The sequence below is a fragment of the Cricetulus griseus genome, chromosome 3 (assembly GCF_003668045.3).
Source record: "Cricetulus griseus strain 17A/GY chromosome 3, alternate assembly CriGri-PICRH-1.0, whole genome shotgun sequence".
Taxonomy (NCBI): Eukaryota; Metazoa; Chordata; class Mammalia; order Rodentia; family Cricetidae; genus Cricetulus; species Cricetulus griseus.
In genome coordinates, this window is record NC_048596.1 from 245,005,126 (window position 1) to 245,018,008 (window position 12,883).

At 40.9% G+C, this 12,883-nt stretch overlaps 3 protein-coding genes and 1 pseudogene across 3 annotated transcripts; 3 read left to right on the plus strand and 1 right to left on the minus strand.

The window, feature by feature from the left end:
- Positions 1–235: 235 nt before the first annotated feature.
- Positions 236–1,421, minus strand: LOC100762429 (annotated as a pseudogene).
- A 24-nt stretch (positions 1,422–1,445) lies between these two features.
- LOC100753502 (histone H2B type 1-B) lies at positions 1,446–1,935 on the plus strand. The gene has a single exon (XM_027409529.2). It carries the CDS (start codon positions 1,501–1,503, stop codon positions 1,879–1,881), a length of 381 nt encoding a protein of 126 aa, XP_027265330.1. The 5' UTR covers positions 1,446–1,500; the 3' UTR covers positions 1,882–1,935.
- Positions 1,936–6,525: 4,590 nt separating this feature from the next.
- On the plus strand, positions 6,526–7,063 carry LOC100753804 (histone H2A type 1-B). The gene has a single exon (XM_027409509.2). The coding sequence runs from the start codon at positions 6,602–6,604 to the stop codon at positions 6,992–6,994; it is 393 nt and encodes a 130-aa protein (XP_027265310.1). The 5' UTR covers positions 6,526–6,601; the 3' UTR covers positions 6,995–7,063.
- A 756-nt stretch (positions 7,064–7,819) lies between these two features.
- LOC100754104 (histone H3) lies at positions 7,820–8,949 on the plus strand. The gene has a single exon (XM_027409513.2). It carries the CDS (start codon positions 7,864–7,866, stop codon positions 8,272–8,274), a length of 411 nt encoding a protein of 136 aa, XP_027265314.1. The 5' UTR covers positions 7,820–7,863; the 3' UTR covers positions 8,275–8,949.
- Positions 8,950–12,883: the final 3,934 nt, after the last annotated feature.

Below are 12,883 nucleotides of genomic sequence, written 5' to 3' on the forward strand. Positions count from 1 at the left end.
TAGCTCGGTGGACTTCTGGTAGCGCCGGATCTCGCGCAGCGCCACGGTGCCGGGTCGGTAGCGATGGGGCTTCTTCACGCCCCCGGTGGCCGGTGCGCTCTTGCGGGCAGCCTTGGTAGCCAGCTGCTTGCGCGGAGCCTTGCCGCCGGTGGACTTGCGAGCGGTTTGCTTAGTACGAGCCATGGTTGGGAAAGAGACACAAGTGTTACAAAGAAAGGAAAATCTTGCCCTTAAATATACTTAGAAACATTCTGATTGGCCTTGTAACTTTTCGAAAGTCCCGCGCCACAAATTCATTGGCTGAATAATACTCTGAGTAATGTGCAGCGTAGGAGTACCTGATTGGCCAAATCATTCTGACCCTCTCATATTACTTTTTTTTTTTTTCGATCGTTTTATGTAGAATTTGAAGACTGAGCATCTTGATCATGCTCCATTTTTTCTGCGCTTCCTGGCCTTATTTTTTTTTTTTGCCACGGTACAATGTGTAATGCCTTATAACTACTTCCGAGTTAAGGTAAAATTATGATTCTATAAACCTAATTTGGATTGTTGCTCTTTAAAAGGACAAGTATCCCAAGGGTATAGGGTGACGCGTTGCCTGCATAGCTTTTGGAATTTAAGAACTTTTAGACACACACGTAATACGTTAATTTTGTTTTGGAGTAAATTGGCGACAGAATATGGTCTTGAAATTTTACTTAGGCGTGGCAACATTTGTTTCTGCAATCATGGATTAAAAGTAGGAGACTAGATCTTTGTTGTCAGCTCATTTTGTGAAAGCGTGGATAGCTCTAAGAGCCTTTAGATAAATTGGCAGTACCTCCCCAGTTTGGTATTGGCTCTGTTTTCTCTTGGGCTTGTGGTGGCTCTCGATTTTCTTGGCAGCAGCACCACCTGAATGTTGGGCAGGACGCCACCCTGCGCGATGGTCACTTGGCCCAGCAGCTTGAGCTCCTAGTCGCTGCAGATAGCCAGCTGCAGGTGGCGCGGGATGATGAGCATCTTCTTGTCTGAGGCGGCGTTGCCAGCCAGCTCCAGGATCTTGGCGGTTAGGCACTACAGTACATAGGGGCGCCGGAGACCACCCGCTGGGACTAGCTGCCCTTGTGGAAGAGGCGGTGTATACAGCCCACGCAGAACTGCAGGCCGGCCCGGAACGAGCGGGTCTTGACCTTGGAACGAGCCTTGCTGCCCTGCGTGCCGCGTCCAAACATTATGTAAGTTATGTAAACAGTGAAAAGCAACATTCAGATGTAGATTATGCTTGGTCACAAAAGAGTTTTGTCCTATTGGTCAAAATAAGCTTGCTTTTACGTCCAGTAGAAAATAAGACTTTAGGTACCCTCATTTGCAAAGTCTTATTGTTGTCCAATCACAAGTGAGGAATTTAACGGCCTCATTTGCATTTCAAGACTATAAATGAAACACTCTAGTTCATATCAGCTTTCTTTTTCTCGTTGTAATACTGTAGTATAGTTTAGCTTTGGTCTGAAAACGATGCCTGAGCCTTCCAAGTCGGCTCCCGCTCCCAAAAAGGGTTCTAAGAAAGCTATTACAAAAGCACAGAAGAAGGACGGGAAGAAGCGCAAGCGCAGCCGCAAGGAGAGCTACTCGGTGTACGTGTACAAGGTGCTGAAGCAGGTTCACCCCGACACCGGCATCTCCTCCAAGGCCATGGGCATCATGAACTCGTTCGTCAACGACATCTTCGAGCGCATCGCGGGCGAGGCTTCTCGCCTGGCGCATTACAACAAGCGCTCGACCATCACGTCCCGGGAGATCCAGACCGCCGTGCGCCTGCTGCTGCCCGGGGAGCTGGCCAAGCACGCTGTGTCCGAGGGCACTAAGGCCGTCACCAAGTACACCAGCTCCAAGTGAGCTCGCCCATCTCTCTCTTAACCCAAAGGCTCTTTTCAGAGCCACTCACACTTATCAAAACAGAGTTGTAATTGGTGTCTTTCTGTGTGGCACTTAGGTTAGCGTTCATGTAAAGCAATTGAAGCTGGGCCTTTGCCCAAAATTTTTAGACTATAATCTTACTTTTCCTGAAACCTGACGCCATTTCTTGTTGTCCTTAAGGTGTTGAGATAGTCAGAGTTCCAGTTTACAGGTGTTACAGAGTTTACGTTTCTAGTGTAAAATTAGTATATAAACAGCTAATTCAGCTCTTCAATAGGAATCAACCACAGCTTTCTAAATTAGAAAATTTTCTTGCGTCCAGAAATTTTGGGCTTTGTATAGTCAGGGTTGAGCAGTAATAGGGCCTGGAATTCACAAGAGTTAAAAAATATCTTTAACCAATTTCCTTTGCTGAGAAGGACCATGGTGACAACTGGACTCCCGGACTCCCAAGACTTTGAAAGAAATATCTAGAAGCTGGTAAAGGCTTTGACTAGCTAAGGATTGAACAGGAAGAATGGACAATGCCAGATGAGACAAAAGACTTATTGAACAGAAAAATAAGTCACCTCCCCCCACTGGCTTTGAGGTTATGTAATTAGAGGTGAGGAAATAAAGTTTATCAAAATGATTAACTCATTGAAAATATTTCAATATGTATTTTGAATCCATGATTTTGGACTGACCCCTAGCTTTTCTTATTGATTTAATGGTTTCTTGGAAATGAAGGCCAGGCTCTTGAGTATTCTATGCAAATACTTCAAGAGCTGTCAGAATCCATGGTGGATCAATCCTTTAAACCCAGTGGTGGCATGGTTCTTTAAAGCCTGGAGACAGAGGCAGGCAGATCTACAGAGCAACCTGGTCTACAGAACAAGTTCCAGGACAGCTGAAGCTATACAGAGAAGTCCTGTATCGAAAACAAGAAATACACAGACAGATAAACATACAAGAAAGAGACAGAGACAAAGACAGAGAGAGGAGACTGCCACTACTCAGAAAATACTGATGTTAAAGTCTTTGTCTTAAAAATATTTTCTTATCAGAATAGACCCCCAACCCCAACACTGAGAAAAGACCCAAACAAAGTATGCAGTTAAAGAAACTTACCTCGAGGATGTCCCTTTGAAGTAAAACATGGTTGTATTATTTACCATTTTCTGGATGATCTCATAAAGTAGTGATTATTTTCTAGATTGTTTTCTTTTTGCTAGCCCACTTTTCCTCTTTATTTTATTTTATTTTTCACACAGAAAGATGTGATTAGTTGATGTTTTACTTCATATTATGCCATACTGGAAGGAACAATGACAATTTTTTGAAAATCAGGAAAGTTTTCAACAAAATGGGTGGCAGAAATAGGGGGCCAAATGCATAAACAAGAGCCAAAGGATGCCCTATTTTTGTTTAATTGCAGGTAGGAAGATGAAGGTTTCTCAATTCTGCCTTCAGCATCTGTCAGCCAAATTTTAAATTAAATTAAGTTGAATTCACTATGTAGATGAGATTGGCATGAAACTTCTGATCATCTTGCTTCTACCTGCCAAGTGTTGGGATTAGCCGGGAATGTAGGCATATGCCATTAGTATCTGTTCATATAGTTCTGGCGTTCAAACCCAGGACTTCATGTATATTATACAAGCATTCTTTTCACCCAGTTACATCTGGAACCCATGATGGTGTTTGTTTGTTTTTTGATTGCTTACTTGCTTGGTATTTTTTGATCTTATGACTTAAATTATATGTGTGTGAATCAGGTGGTTATTTTTTTAGATTTTAATTTTAAATTGAAAATATGCCACCTGCCCATTACTTAAAATATTCACTACTACCAGTGATTTCCAAACATGGCAGGCAAACTGAGACAAGTTTTTAAATAATAAAATTATGTTTTGATAATTCTCTATGTAGTTATGAAAACCCATTATGGGATATATTAGAGGTATGATTTGTGGGTTCAATGATAAACAGCATATTTTCCATACCTATTTCCTAGCTGCCTTCCTGAATTGCTATTTACATTGAGCAAAAGTAGCATTTTTCTCTCCAAAAGGTGTGTATGATCAATTTCCTAAATGTTTTCCAGTTGGCAATTGTTAATGGCAACATAATCTAATCACTCTATTTTAAAACAATACATTCTCCCCTTTTTTCCTTCTTCTTCAGGAGCAGTTTTGAGACAGGGTTTCTCTGTGGTTTTGGAGGCTGTTCTGGAACTAGGTCTTGTAGACCAGGCTGGTCTCTAACTCACAGAGATCTGCCTGCATCTGCCTCCTGAGTGCTGGAACTAAAGGCATGTGCTACCACTGCCTGGGTAAAACAATACATTCTTATAACATTTCTTTTATTGTGGTTTCATTATTCATCTCTTTTATTTTTCTTCTCCATTGACTAAAATAATCCATACTTCTCAAAAATCCTTCAGTGTAATGAAATAATTCTGAAAATACCAGTCCAACACATAAATTTCTTGAACCCCTTCTTAGTCATCTGAAGACAAACACTATAAAAGTTCAATTTTGACAAATATCTTTTGTAAACCTGAAGCAGGGCAAGTTTACACAAGAAATACAAGTTAGCACTAGACATGTTATTATCATTCATTTAATATACTTGATCACATATGTATTAATCCCTTAAAAAAAAAAAGGTACTTGTTTTTTCTTATATTCCCATGGTCTACAGTGAAAAAAAAATCATAGACCTTTTAGCTTACACTGGATTTTGCAGTACATACTTTTCTTTCTTGTGATTCTTCCAGACTGCTAATTTATATGTTTTCCACTGTTCATTCATCTACAACTGTATTTCAGAGGCCTAAGTTATCAGCCCATGAGCCGTTACACTCAGGAGCTGGATATGCATACGTAGCAGTGTTATGCCCAGAACTTGGAACCCCAAAAATCCACCACCAAGGGAGCCACATACCAAATGTAAAAGCAAAGCTTTCTTTATTACAAGTTGCAACTAGGACCCTGCCCATTGGGGAACAAGGAAAGTGCTACTTTTTTGTTGAGGGGTTTTTTTAAGGGAAAGTTCAAAAGACTGGATGTCTTGAGATTACAAAGCTTTTATGGCTGCATAGGATAAAGCAATAACTGTATGTTTAGGCAGGATGCAATTAAACAGGAAGCTGTATAGGAAACAGGTTTGTTAATTATGTCCTAGGCAGGCACTTTTACAACTACAAATGGACAACCATCTGATCTTCAGGACAGAGAAATGTTGACACAGCTGCAGGGTGTTATCTGTTCCCAGTTCGTTTGGCCTTATCTGTCAGGCTGCCTTTTTGGAAATTCAAAGAGGCTTAAGATTTTTTCTATTTGGGTTTTGGAGTCCAAGTTTTAGACTTTTATCAATTTTTCCCATTTTAGTCCATTCAGTAGAATGCAGGATAATAGTGAGTTCTGGAAATGATAAACATGTTTTGTATTATGGACAAGTAAAAAAAAAAAAAAAAGAACAAGACAGTGATGGAAATAGCTTGGCAGAAGGATGGGCAAGGCTTTTCCAACGAGCAGGCGAGTCCTTAGTCTCATTCACTCAGTCTTACCTTTGATGGTAAATGATGGATCGAAATCTATCTAAGCTTTCTCCAATCACCAAGACAAGAATGATTTTTACTGCATATACTTCAGGATCCCATTGGCCTAACATCTTATTGTGTACTTTTGGGTCAGAGACTAAGCATAGTCTCCATGTTCTCAGTGTCCTCCATCAGGCAATTTAGGGATAATTTGCCCAATGTAAAAAATAATGTGTATATTATATATCATATCACACAAACATATATATATATATATATATATATATATATATATATATATTTTTTTTTTTTCTTTTTGAAATTTGTGAAGCTAAAACCCTGGTATAGAATCTTAGAATAGGTACTCAGCCTCTTATGAGAAACACACCAGGGATGATCACTCAGACACTTTATAGCTAATTGAAATTATTTGTTCCTTAGGTATTCAGGATCCTAGTCCTGAGCATTTAGAATGAGGGGCTTTTAAAGACAAAACACACAGGCTGGTGTCTCATTCTGCAACTTCAGAGACAGTTTAATAGAAGAAGCTAAGTTAGCTGGGGCATCTTGACCTCTGTTTCCTAGAATTGGGTGCTTTTGAATGGAATTATACAAGATCAAGTTCTAGTTAGACCTGAAATGCTCTTAGCACAAATATGAAATGGAGGAAGCATTTCACTGTCACAAAGGCATAATTCTAAAACATGAAAAAGAACAAATGGCTCTGGACAACTCAGAAACACTTCTGCTCTGTATTTGAGAGGTTTTAAGAATATCAAAATCATGAGAAAAAAATGATATTCAAAAATTCAATTATTGGCACTCAAAAAACCAAAAAGAAAGAAACAAAGAAACAAAGAAAGGTTGGGAAAGTAAGTAAGAAGAGTTCTCGGTTCTTAATCCTGAGAAGCACAGTTCAACTTCCAGGACCAATAATTTGGTTTGTTTTTTAAGTAGCAATTTAAAGAAGAAGAAGAAAAAAAAAAAAAACTGAGAAAGCGCCATATGCAAATGATGCAGCCAAACTCTTCTTTTCTATTGGGTATTATATATTAACCAATGAGAAAACACAAGCGGAATCCCTCCAGTTGGTATAAATGTTTCTCGTTCCCAGTTTCTTATTGTGAGACACTTTTTTTACTTCTGTTTTCTTCTTACCATCTAAGGCCAGTTATGTCTGGACGCGGCAAGCAGGGTGGCAAGGCTCGCGCCAAGGCCAAGACCCGCTCCTCCCGGGCCGGCCTGCAGTTCCCCGTCGGCCGTGTGCACCGTCTGCTCCGCAAGGGTAACTACTCGGAGCGGGTGGGCGCCGGCGCCCCGGTGTACCTGGCGGCGGTGCTGGAGTACCTGACGGCCGAGATCCTGGAGCTGGCTGGCAACGCGGCCCGTGACAACAAGAAGACCCGCATCATCCCGCGCCACCTTCAGCTGGCCATCCGCAACGACGAGGAGCTCAACAAGCTGCTGGGCCGCGTGACCATCGCGCAGGGCGGTGTCCTGCCCAACATCCAGGCTGTGCTGTTGCCCAAGAAGACCGAGAGCCACCACAAGGCCAAGGGAAAATAATTCTCTGATCTTTGTCTAGGACTGCCCTAGTGCAAGTTACATAAAACAAAGGCTCTTTTCAGAGCCACTCACTTTTACCCGGAAAATGAGCTGCTACATAGTTTTGAGTTGTCTTGCTATTATCTGTTCTCAACCTGTTTCTGTGGCCCTTTCGCCCACTTGTGGAGCCTTTCCGTTCTTGAGACAACTTTGTGAGTCTTAGTATAAACATCAGGTGTTTTCCTAAGGCGTCGACCCCAGGATGAGAACCGTTAGTATACTTCAACTAAAACAATCCACTAGCACCTGATTGTTAAAGCCATCAATCTCAAAGTGTAAAGACATGACTAACGGTTACCCAGCATTAAAGCGTACTTCGTAGTTTTGTGTTCCCCCTTGGATTTCACTGACAGGAGTTACCTCCATGAGAATCCTACCCGGCATCCAACATTGACTTTGGATGTGATAAGCAGTATTTACTTCTTACAGTACCTCTAGTCAATCCCATGAAAGTTTTTTTTCAGTGAAGTTCCTATGCTGAGATATATTACTACCTGAGTTGAATATTTTTATCCTGAGGCTATTGGATATACAGATTCGGTGCAAGATTTCTGTCCACAGCAGTTACAGTGATGAAAGCATAAGACAGGAAGCGAAGGGGCGGAGGAGCAAAGGGGCGGAGGCACCGAGGGGCGGAGATGGCATACGTTTATTCAACAACCTGAAAGCATATTTTAATCAGGATTTAGGAGCATAGACCGACCAATCCCGGGAAAGCGCGGGTTTATTTGAATCTTCTTGGGTCCAATAGCCGATAGTCTCATTGTATAAAAGATGCAGAACGACTGTCGAAGTATCATAGTCTATACCTTTCTTCCTTTGTTACAGTCATGGCTCGTACTAAGCAGACAGCCCGCAAGTCCACCGGCGGCAAGGCCCCGCGCAAGCAGCTGGCCACCAAGGCTGCCCGCAAGAGCGCACCGGCCACCGGCGGCGTAAAGAAGCCTCACCGCTACCGACCCGGCACCGTGGCGCTGCGCGAGATCCGGCGCTACCAGAAGTCCACCGAGCTACTGATCCGCAAGCTGCCGTTCCAGCGCCTGGTGCGCGAGATCGCTCAGGATTTCAAGACCGACCTGCGCTTCCAGAGCTCGGCCGTCATGGCGCTGCAGGAGGCCAGTGAGGCCTACCTGGTGGGTCTGTTTGAGGACACCAACCTGTGCGCCATCCACGCCAAGCGAGTCACCATTATGCCCAAGGACATCCAGCTGGCCCGCCGCATCCGCGGAGAAAGAGCATAAACGGTAGTGAGTGCCAAGTAGAACCCAAAGGCTCTTTTCAGAGCCACCCACATCTTCTGTAAAAGCAGCTGTGATTCAAAGTGGTTTCACCTTTTATGGCACTGTTTGATGGTCCTGTTGTGTTGTGCTTTATAAAGTCAAGACTTTTTAAACGGGTAAATTGCCGAGCAAATGCTCATGTTTTTTACAAATCGGATCCATGTGTTTGCTCTTGACTTTGATTTTACCTGGATTATTGTATTTTTTTAAAAAATCTTTTTGTGTACAAGTTTGTTGTACCACTTGTATGTCTCACAACCTTATTACCAGGGTGTATTCAGTGTTCAGAGGTGTTGCTCTTACTGGAAATCTGGAAAAAAATATTCCTCTTCTAGAAGTGAGAGCTTAATGGATCAGGTGCTGGTAAGTAGGTAATTGGAAGTAGAATATTTACATTAAAATATTTACATTATGCTGAGATATATTGAAATACAGTAAAAGTTTTGTACCATATTTTTCAACTATAGAGGCTCTTTTACTACAGATCTTGGTTTCATGTTCCTTTTCCACGAGTGTCATATACCTAATAGTCTGCATCTGGTGTGTGAAAAAACAATGGGATGTTGCCCAGTTCTAACTTGAAGGGGCAATTTGTTTGTATATGTTTTCTAGATTTACAAAATATTTTTTTTTAAATAATGAAAGTCAGCATTTACTGGGCTTAGGGGGACAGGATCACAAGCTTGAACTTTGGGTTATAGGGTGAGTACAAAGATAGCCCTGGTAATTTAGTAGTACCTTGTCTCAATTAGAAGGGGTTGGGATAGAGGTCAAAGGGAGACAGTACTTGCTTAGCTAGTGTGAAGGCCTAGATTCAATACCCAGTAAACAAACAAAAGAGGCAGAGAGTAACGGTGTACTTCCAGGTAGTTTTTTTTTTTTTTTTTTTCCCCCGGAAGCTGTTAAAGACCGCTGTGCCTGGCAACTACTTGTCATCCACAGGTATTGACAATGGTGTCCCTTGAAGGCCCAGCATATCAGTATTTAGGTTTTAGCTGTGTTGCCTTTGATGTCTCTTGTTTCACTTTGGTTTTTATTTGTCTTCTCCTTTCTAAGAAACTAGTATTCTGTGGCTAGGTGTTGACAGTACTTCCAATTTTTTTTCAATAGTAAGATGGGTAACTTAAATTAGCCTGGCTCTTGCTGGCTCCATAGTCCTAAAACCAAGGGTTAAAAATGGATTCTGGATTCAGTATTCCTTTACATGAGGCTTTAATAGGATTTCACAAAGATAAATAAATTTCCTTTAAAGGGAAGGAACCTAGCATCATAATGTAGCCATTTCTGTGGGAAGCTTGCTCAGACTCAAATGCTACCCTTGGTGCCTACTGTGTCATCTGAAAGGGATCATTTTCTCCATCTGAAAATGGGATCAACACCATCTATCTTACTTGATTGTCAATGGGATATATTTGAATGTCTGGTTTCAATTTTTCTGAACTGTATACTTTTCTTTATTTTACTTTTCACTTGGCATCACTTAGTTGCATACAATCTCAATTTATAAAGTATTAGCATGTACTTAAAAATGAACAATGGAAGAAATTCAAGGTCTTTTAGGTTTGTTTTGTTTTTTTGTTTTCACAAGAACTATTTTTGTCTAATATCTCCCTATTCTCTCCCTAAAACAGGAGAAATGAAATATTCTTGAGCAGAAGGCTATAGATGAGATCATTATGTAACAAACTATCAGGTACTGAAGGCTAAGTGAATTTGGAAATTTGCTAAAACAATGTTTAGCTTTCTTTAGAGTTCACACATAACTTAATCTCCCACAATTGCCTGTCTGTACCTCCACTTGGAATAAAAACACTTTTAAGTTCTTATTTCTTTTGGTCTTCATTTGTGTATAGAGTCTAGTTGCCTTGTCCTATAAGTTCTATAAAACATTTTTGCCAAATTCATTCTCAAGCCTAGATGCAGGTCCTAACAGTAAAGTTTTACCTTCCTCTATATATAATTGAATAGATAGCATGCATTAGATATATTAGATATTGTTTGTTCCAAGATCTTTAGTAAACACCTATCATCCAGGTACCACAGAGTGCTATTAGGCACAGGATGAAATTTATAGCTAGTGCTTTTGAAGACAACAGTTTGAGCATTCAAGGCTTTTAAAGAAAAGGAAGTATTGAAGTTCAGGACCCACTCTTTAGATTTAAAAGTTTAACAGCAAAGTCATATACAGTAGCACAAGTAAGTAACCTAGCTCTGGAAGACTGCAAATTCCATCTGTGGTTACATGGTAAGACTCTTTCTGGAAAAAACAAGGAAGAGGAGGAAATAGAAAATGGAGAGAGGATAGAAAGACAGAAGGACTTTTTGTCTTTACCAGTAGAAGCAACTTCCTGAGTAAGAAGTATCTGAGAAAAATTAAGCATGTAGAAAAAAAAGTGAATGGAAATTCATAAACTAGAATCACACTGCATCTTGACTGGAAAAAGCTGGGGTATAATTGCCAATACACCTTGGGGAAAAGGACCAAAAGAACTTTTCAAACAAGTTTTAAAATTTCACCCACAAAATACAAAAGGATATGCCATTATCATATATATTCATATAGTGATTAAAAGCAATCCTAATACACATGATAGTGATAGTGTGTTGGAAGTAATAACCTGATATAAAAATATTTCTGTATTAAAAGTTTTAGTTGTGGTTACTATTGCTGTGATAAAACATAATTACCAAAGCAACTTGGGGAGGAAAGGGTTTATTAGTCATTGATGAAAGTCAGGACAGGAACTCAGGCAGGAATCTGGAGGCAAAACCTGTTGCAGAAAACAAGGAGGAGTACTGCTTATTAATTGGCTCCCATGGCTTGCTCAACTGGTTTTCTTATAGAAGCCAGGACCACCAGCCCAGGGATGGCACCATCCACAATGAGCTTGGGTCCTCTCTCATCAGTCACTAATTAAGAAAATGCCCTTCAGGCTTGCCTACAGACCTATCTTAATGAAGGCATTTTCTCAATTGAGGCTTCCTCCTCTATGATGACTCTAGCTTGTGTCAAGTTGACATAAAACTAGCCAGCACAAATATTAACAAGCAAATATGTTTATGTAGTACTACTGCTTTGGAACAATCTCATCTTAATGTATTATGCAATCCAATTCTCACAAAATACTGACAGCATTATCAGAAGAGTTTTATAGGCTAAACGGAAGTAGGGGAAAACAGTTCAAAAGTCTATTAATTTATCCCTTTGAATGATAACATACATTGTATAGGTTTGGGAAAAATCCCACCTCCATCCTCTAGGAGTCCTGCTTAGGACTTGCAAATTAAATTAAGAGAATACAAGCACCAAGCATTTAACAATTTTACTGCTCTAATTAAAAAATAGTAGCCAGCACTTGGGAGGCAGAGACGGGCAAACCTAAGCCAATTTGGTCTACAGAGCAAGTTCCAGAATCAGGGCTCCACAGAGAAACTCTCTCCAAAAACAAAAACAAAGGAAAAAATAATTAAAAGAAGCAGTGAATCGATTACATATAGAATCAGGCAAAGAATAGCCAAGTGCAACGATTTGACAAAGCAAAGGGACTTGAGCAATGTGGAGTATTTTAACAAGATTTACTTGTACCAATTTTTCTCTGCCTCAGTTATTCCTAGTAATAAAAATATTTTATTTTGTTCTAGTGTCTTTCACACCGGATTTTTCACTTTTCTGTTCTTTTGGCACCAGTTGTTATGATAAAGCTCGAGGGGATCCTTGGAGGATTCCGGGGCAAGCGAGGGTGACCTACGCAGAGGGATAAACATGCCAGGCAGACAGTTTTTAGTGAGTAGTTTTATTAGAAAGGGAAGGGCGTGCCGGGCGTTGGTGGCGCACGCCTTTAATCCCAGCACTAGGGAGGCAGAGGCAGGCGGATCCCTGTGAGTTCGGGGCCAGCCTGGTCTCCAGAGCGAGTGCCAGGATAGGCTCCAAAGCTTCAGAGAAACCCTGTCTCGAAAAAAACAAAAACAAAAAACAAAACAAAAAAAACAAAAAAAAAAAAGAAAGAAAGGGAAGGGCGTGGGGTGGGTAGAGAAAATAGGTAAAGAGACACAGAGACAGAAAGAGTAGACAGAATAGAAGAGGGAGACAGGAAAAGTCCTGTCTGACCCAGGAAACAGCAGGAAAAAGGGAGAGAGCAGAAAGAGATCTAGAAAGAGAGGAGTCGGAAAGACAGCAAAAGTGGGCGGGGTTTTTCTTTTAAAGGGGTCCTTGGCATCTGTGTGCAGACTATGCAATCATGGAACCCTGGGCTGATCAAGGTACAGCCTAAGTGCATTCTGCCAGGTGTCAGGGGCAAGCCAGCATAATACCTGAATCCTAACACCAGTTTATTTTTGTTGTTTTTATGCTTTAAGCGTACATGATTTAGAGCGGTATATATTTTAACTCCTTCAAGTACTGGGCCATAAAAATGTAATTCTTTGCTGGGATAATAAGCAAAAATATAACTTAGGATAGATTAGTAGCATAGTCCAAGTCGGGGAAAAAACGGGGATACTGCAGAAAAGCCATATTTACTGTGTTCTGCTCTTTGGTCTACGCCCTGCTGCCGGCGCGTTGGCAGCCTTT

Excerpts from the sequence above, each read along its gene's own strand:
- LOC100753502 (XM_027409529.2), top strand. The coding sequence starts at position 1,501 with ATGCCTGAGCCTTCCAAGTCGGCTCCCGCTCCCAAAAAGGGTTCTAAG.
- LOC100753804 (XM_027409509.2), top strand. The coding sequence starts at position 6,602 with ATGTCTGGACGCGGCAAGCAGGGTGGCAAGGCTCGCGCCAAGGCCAAG.
- LOC100754104 (XM_027409513.2), top strand. The coding sequence starts at position 7,864 with ATGGCTCGTACTAAGCAGACAGCCCGCAAGTCCACCGGCGGCAAGGCC.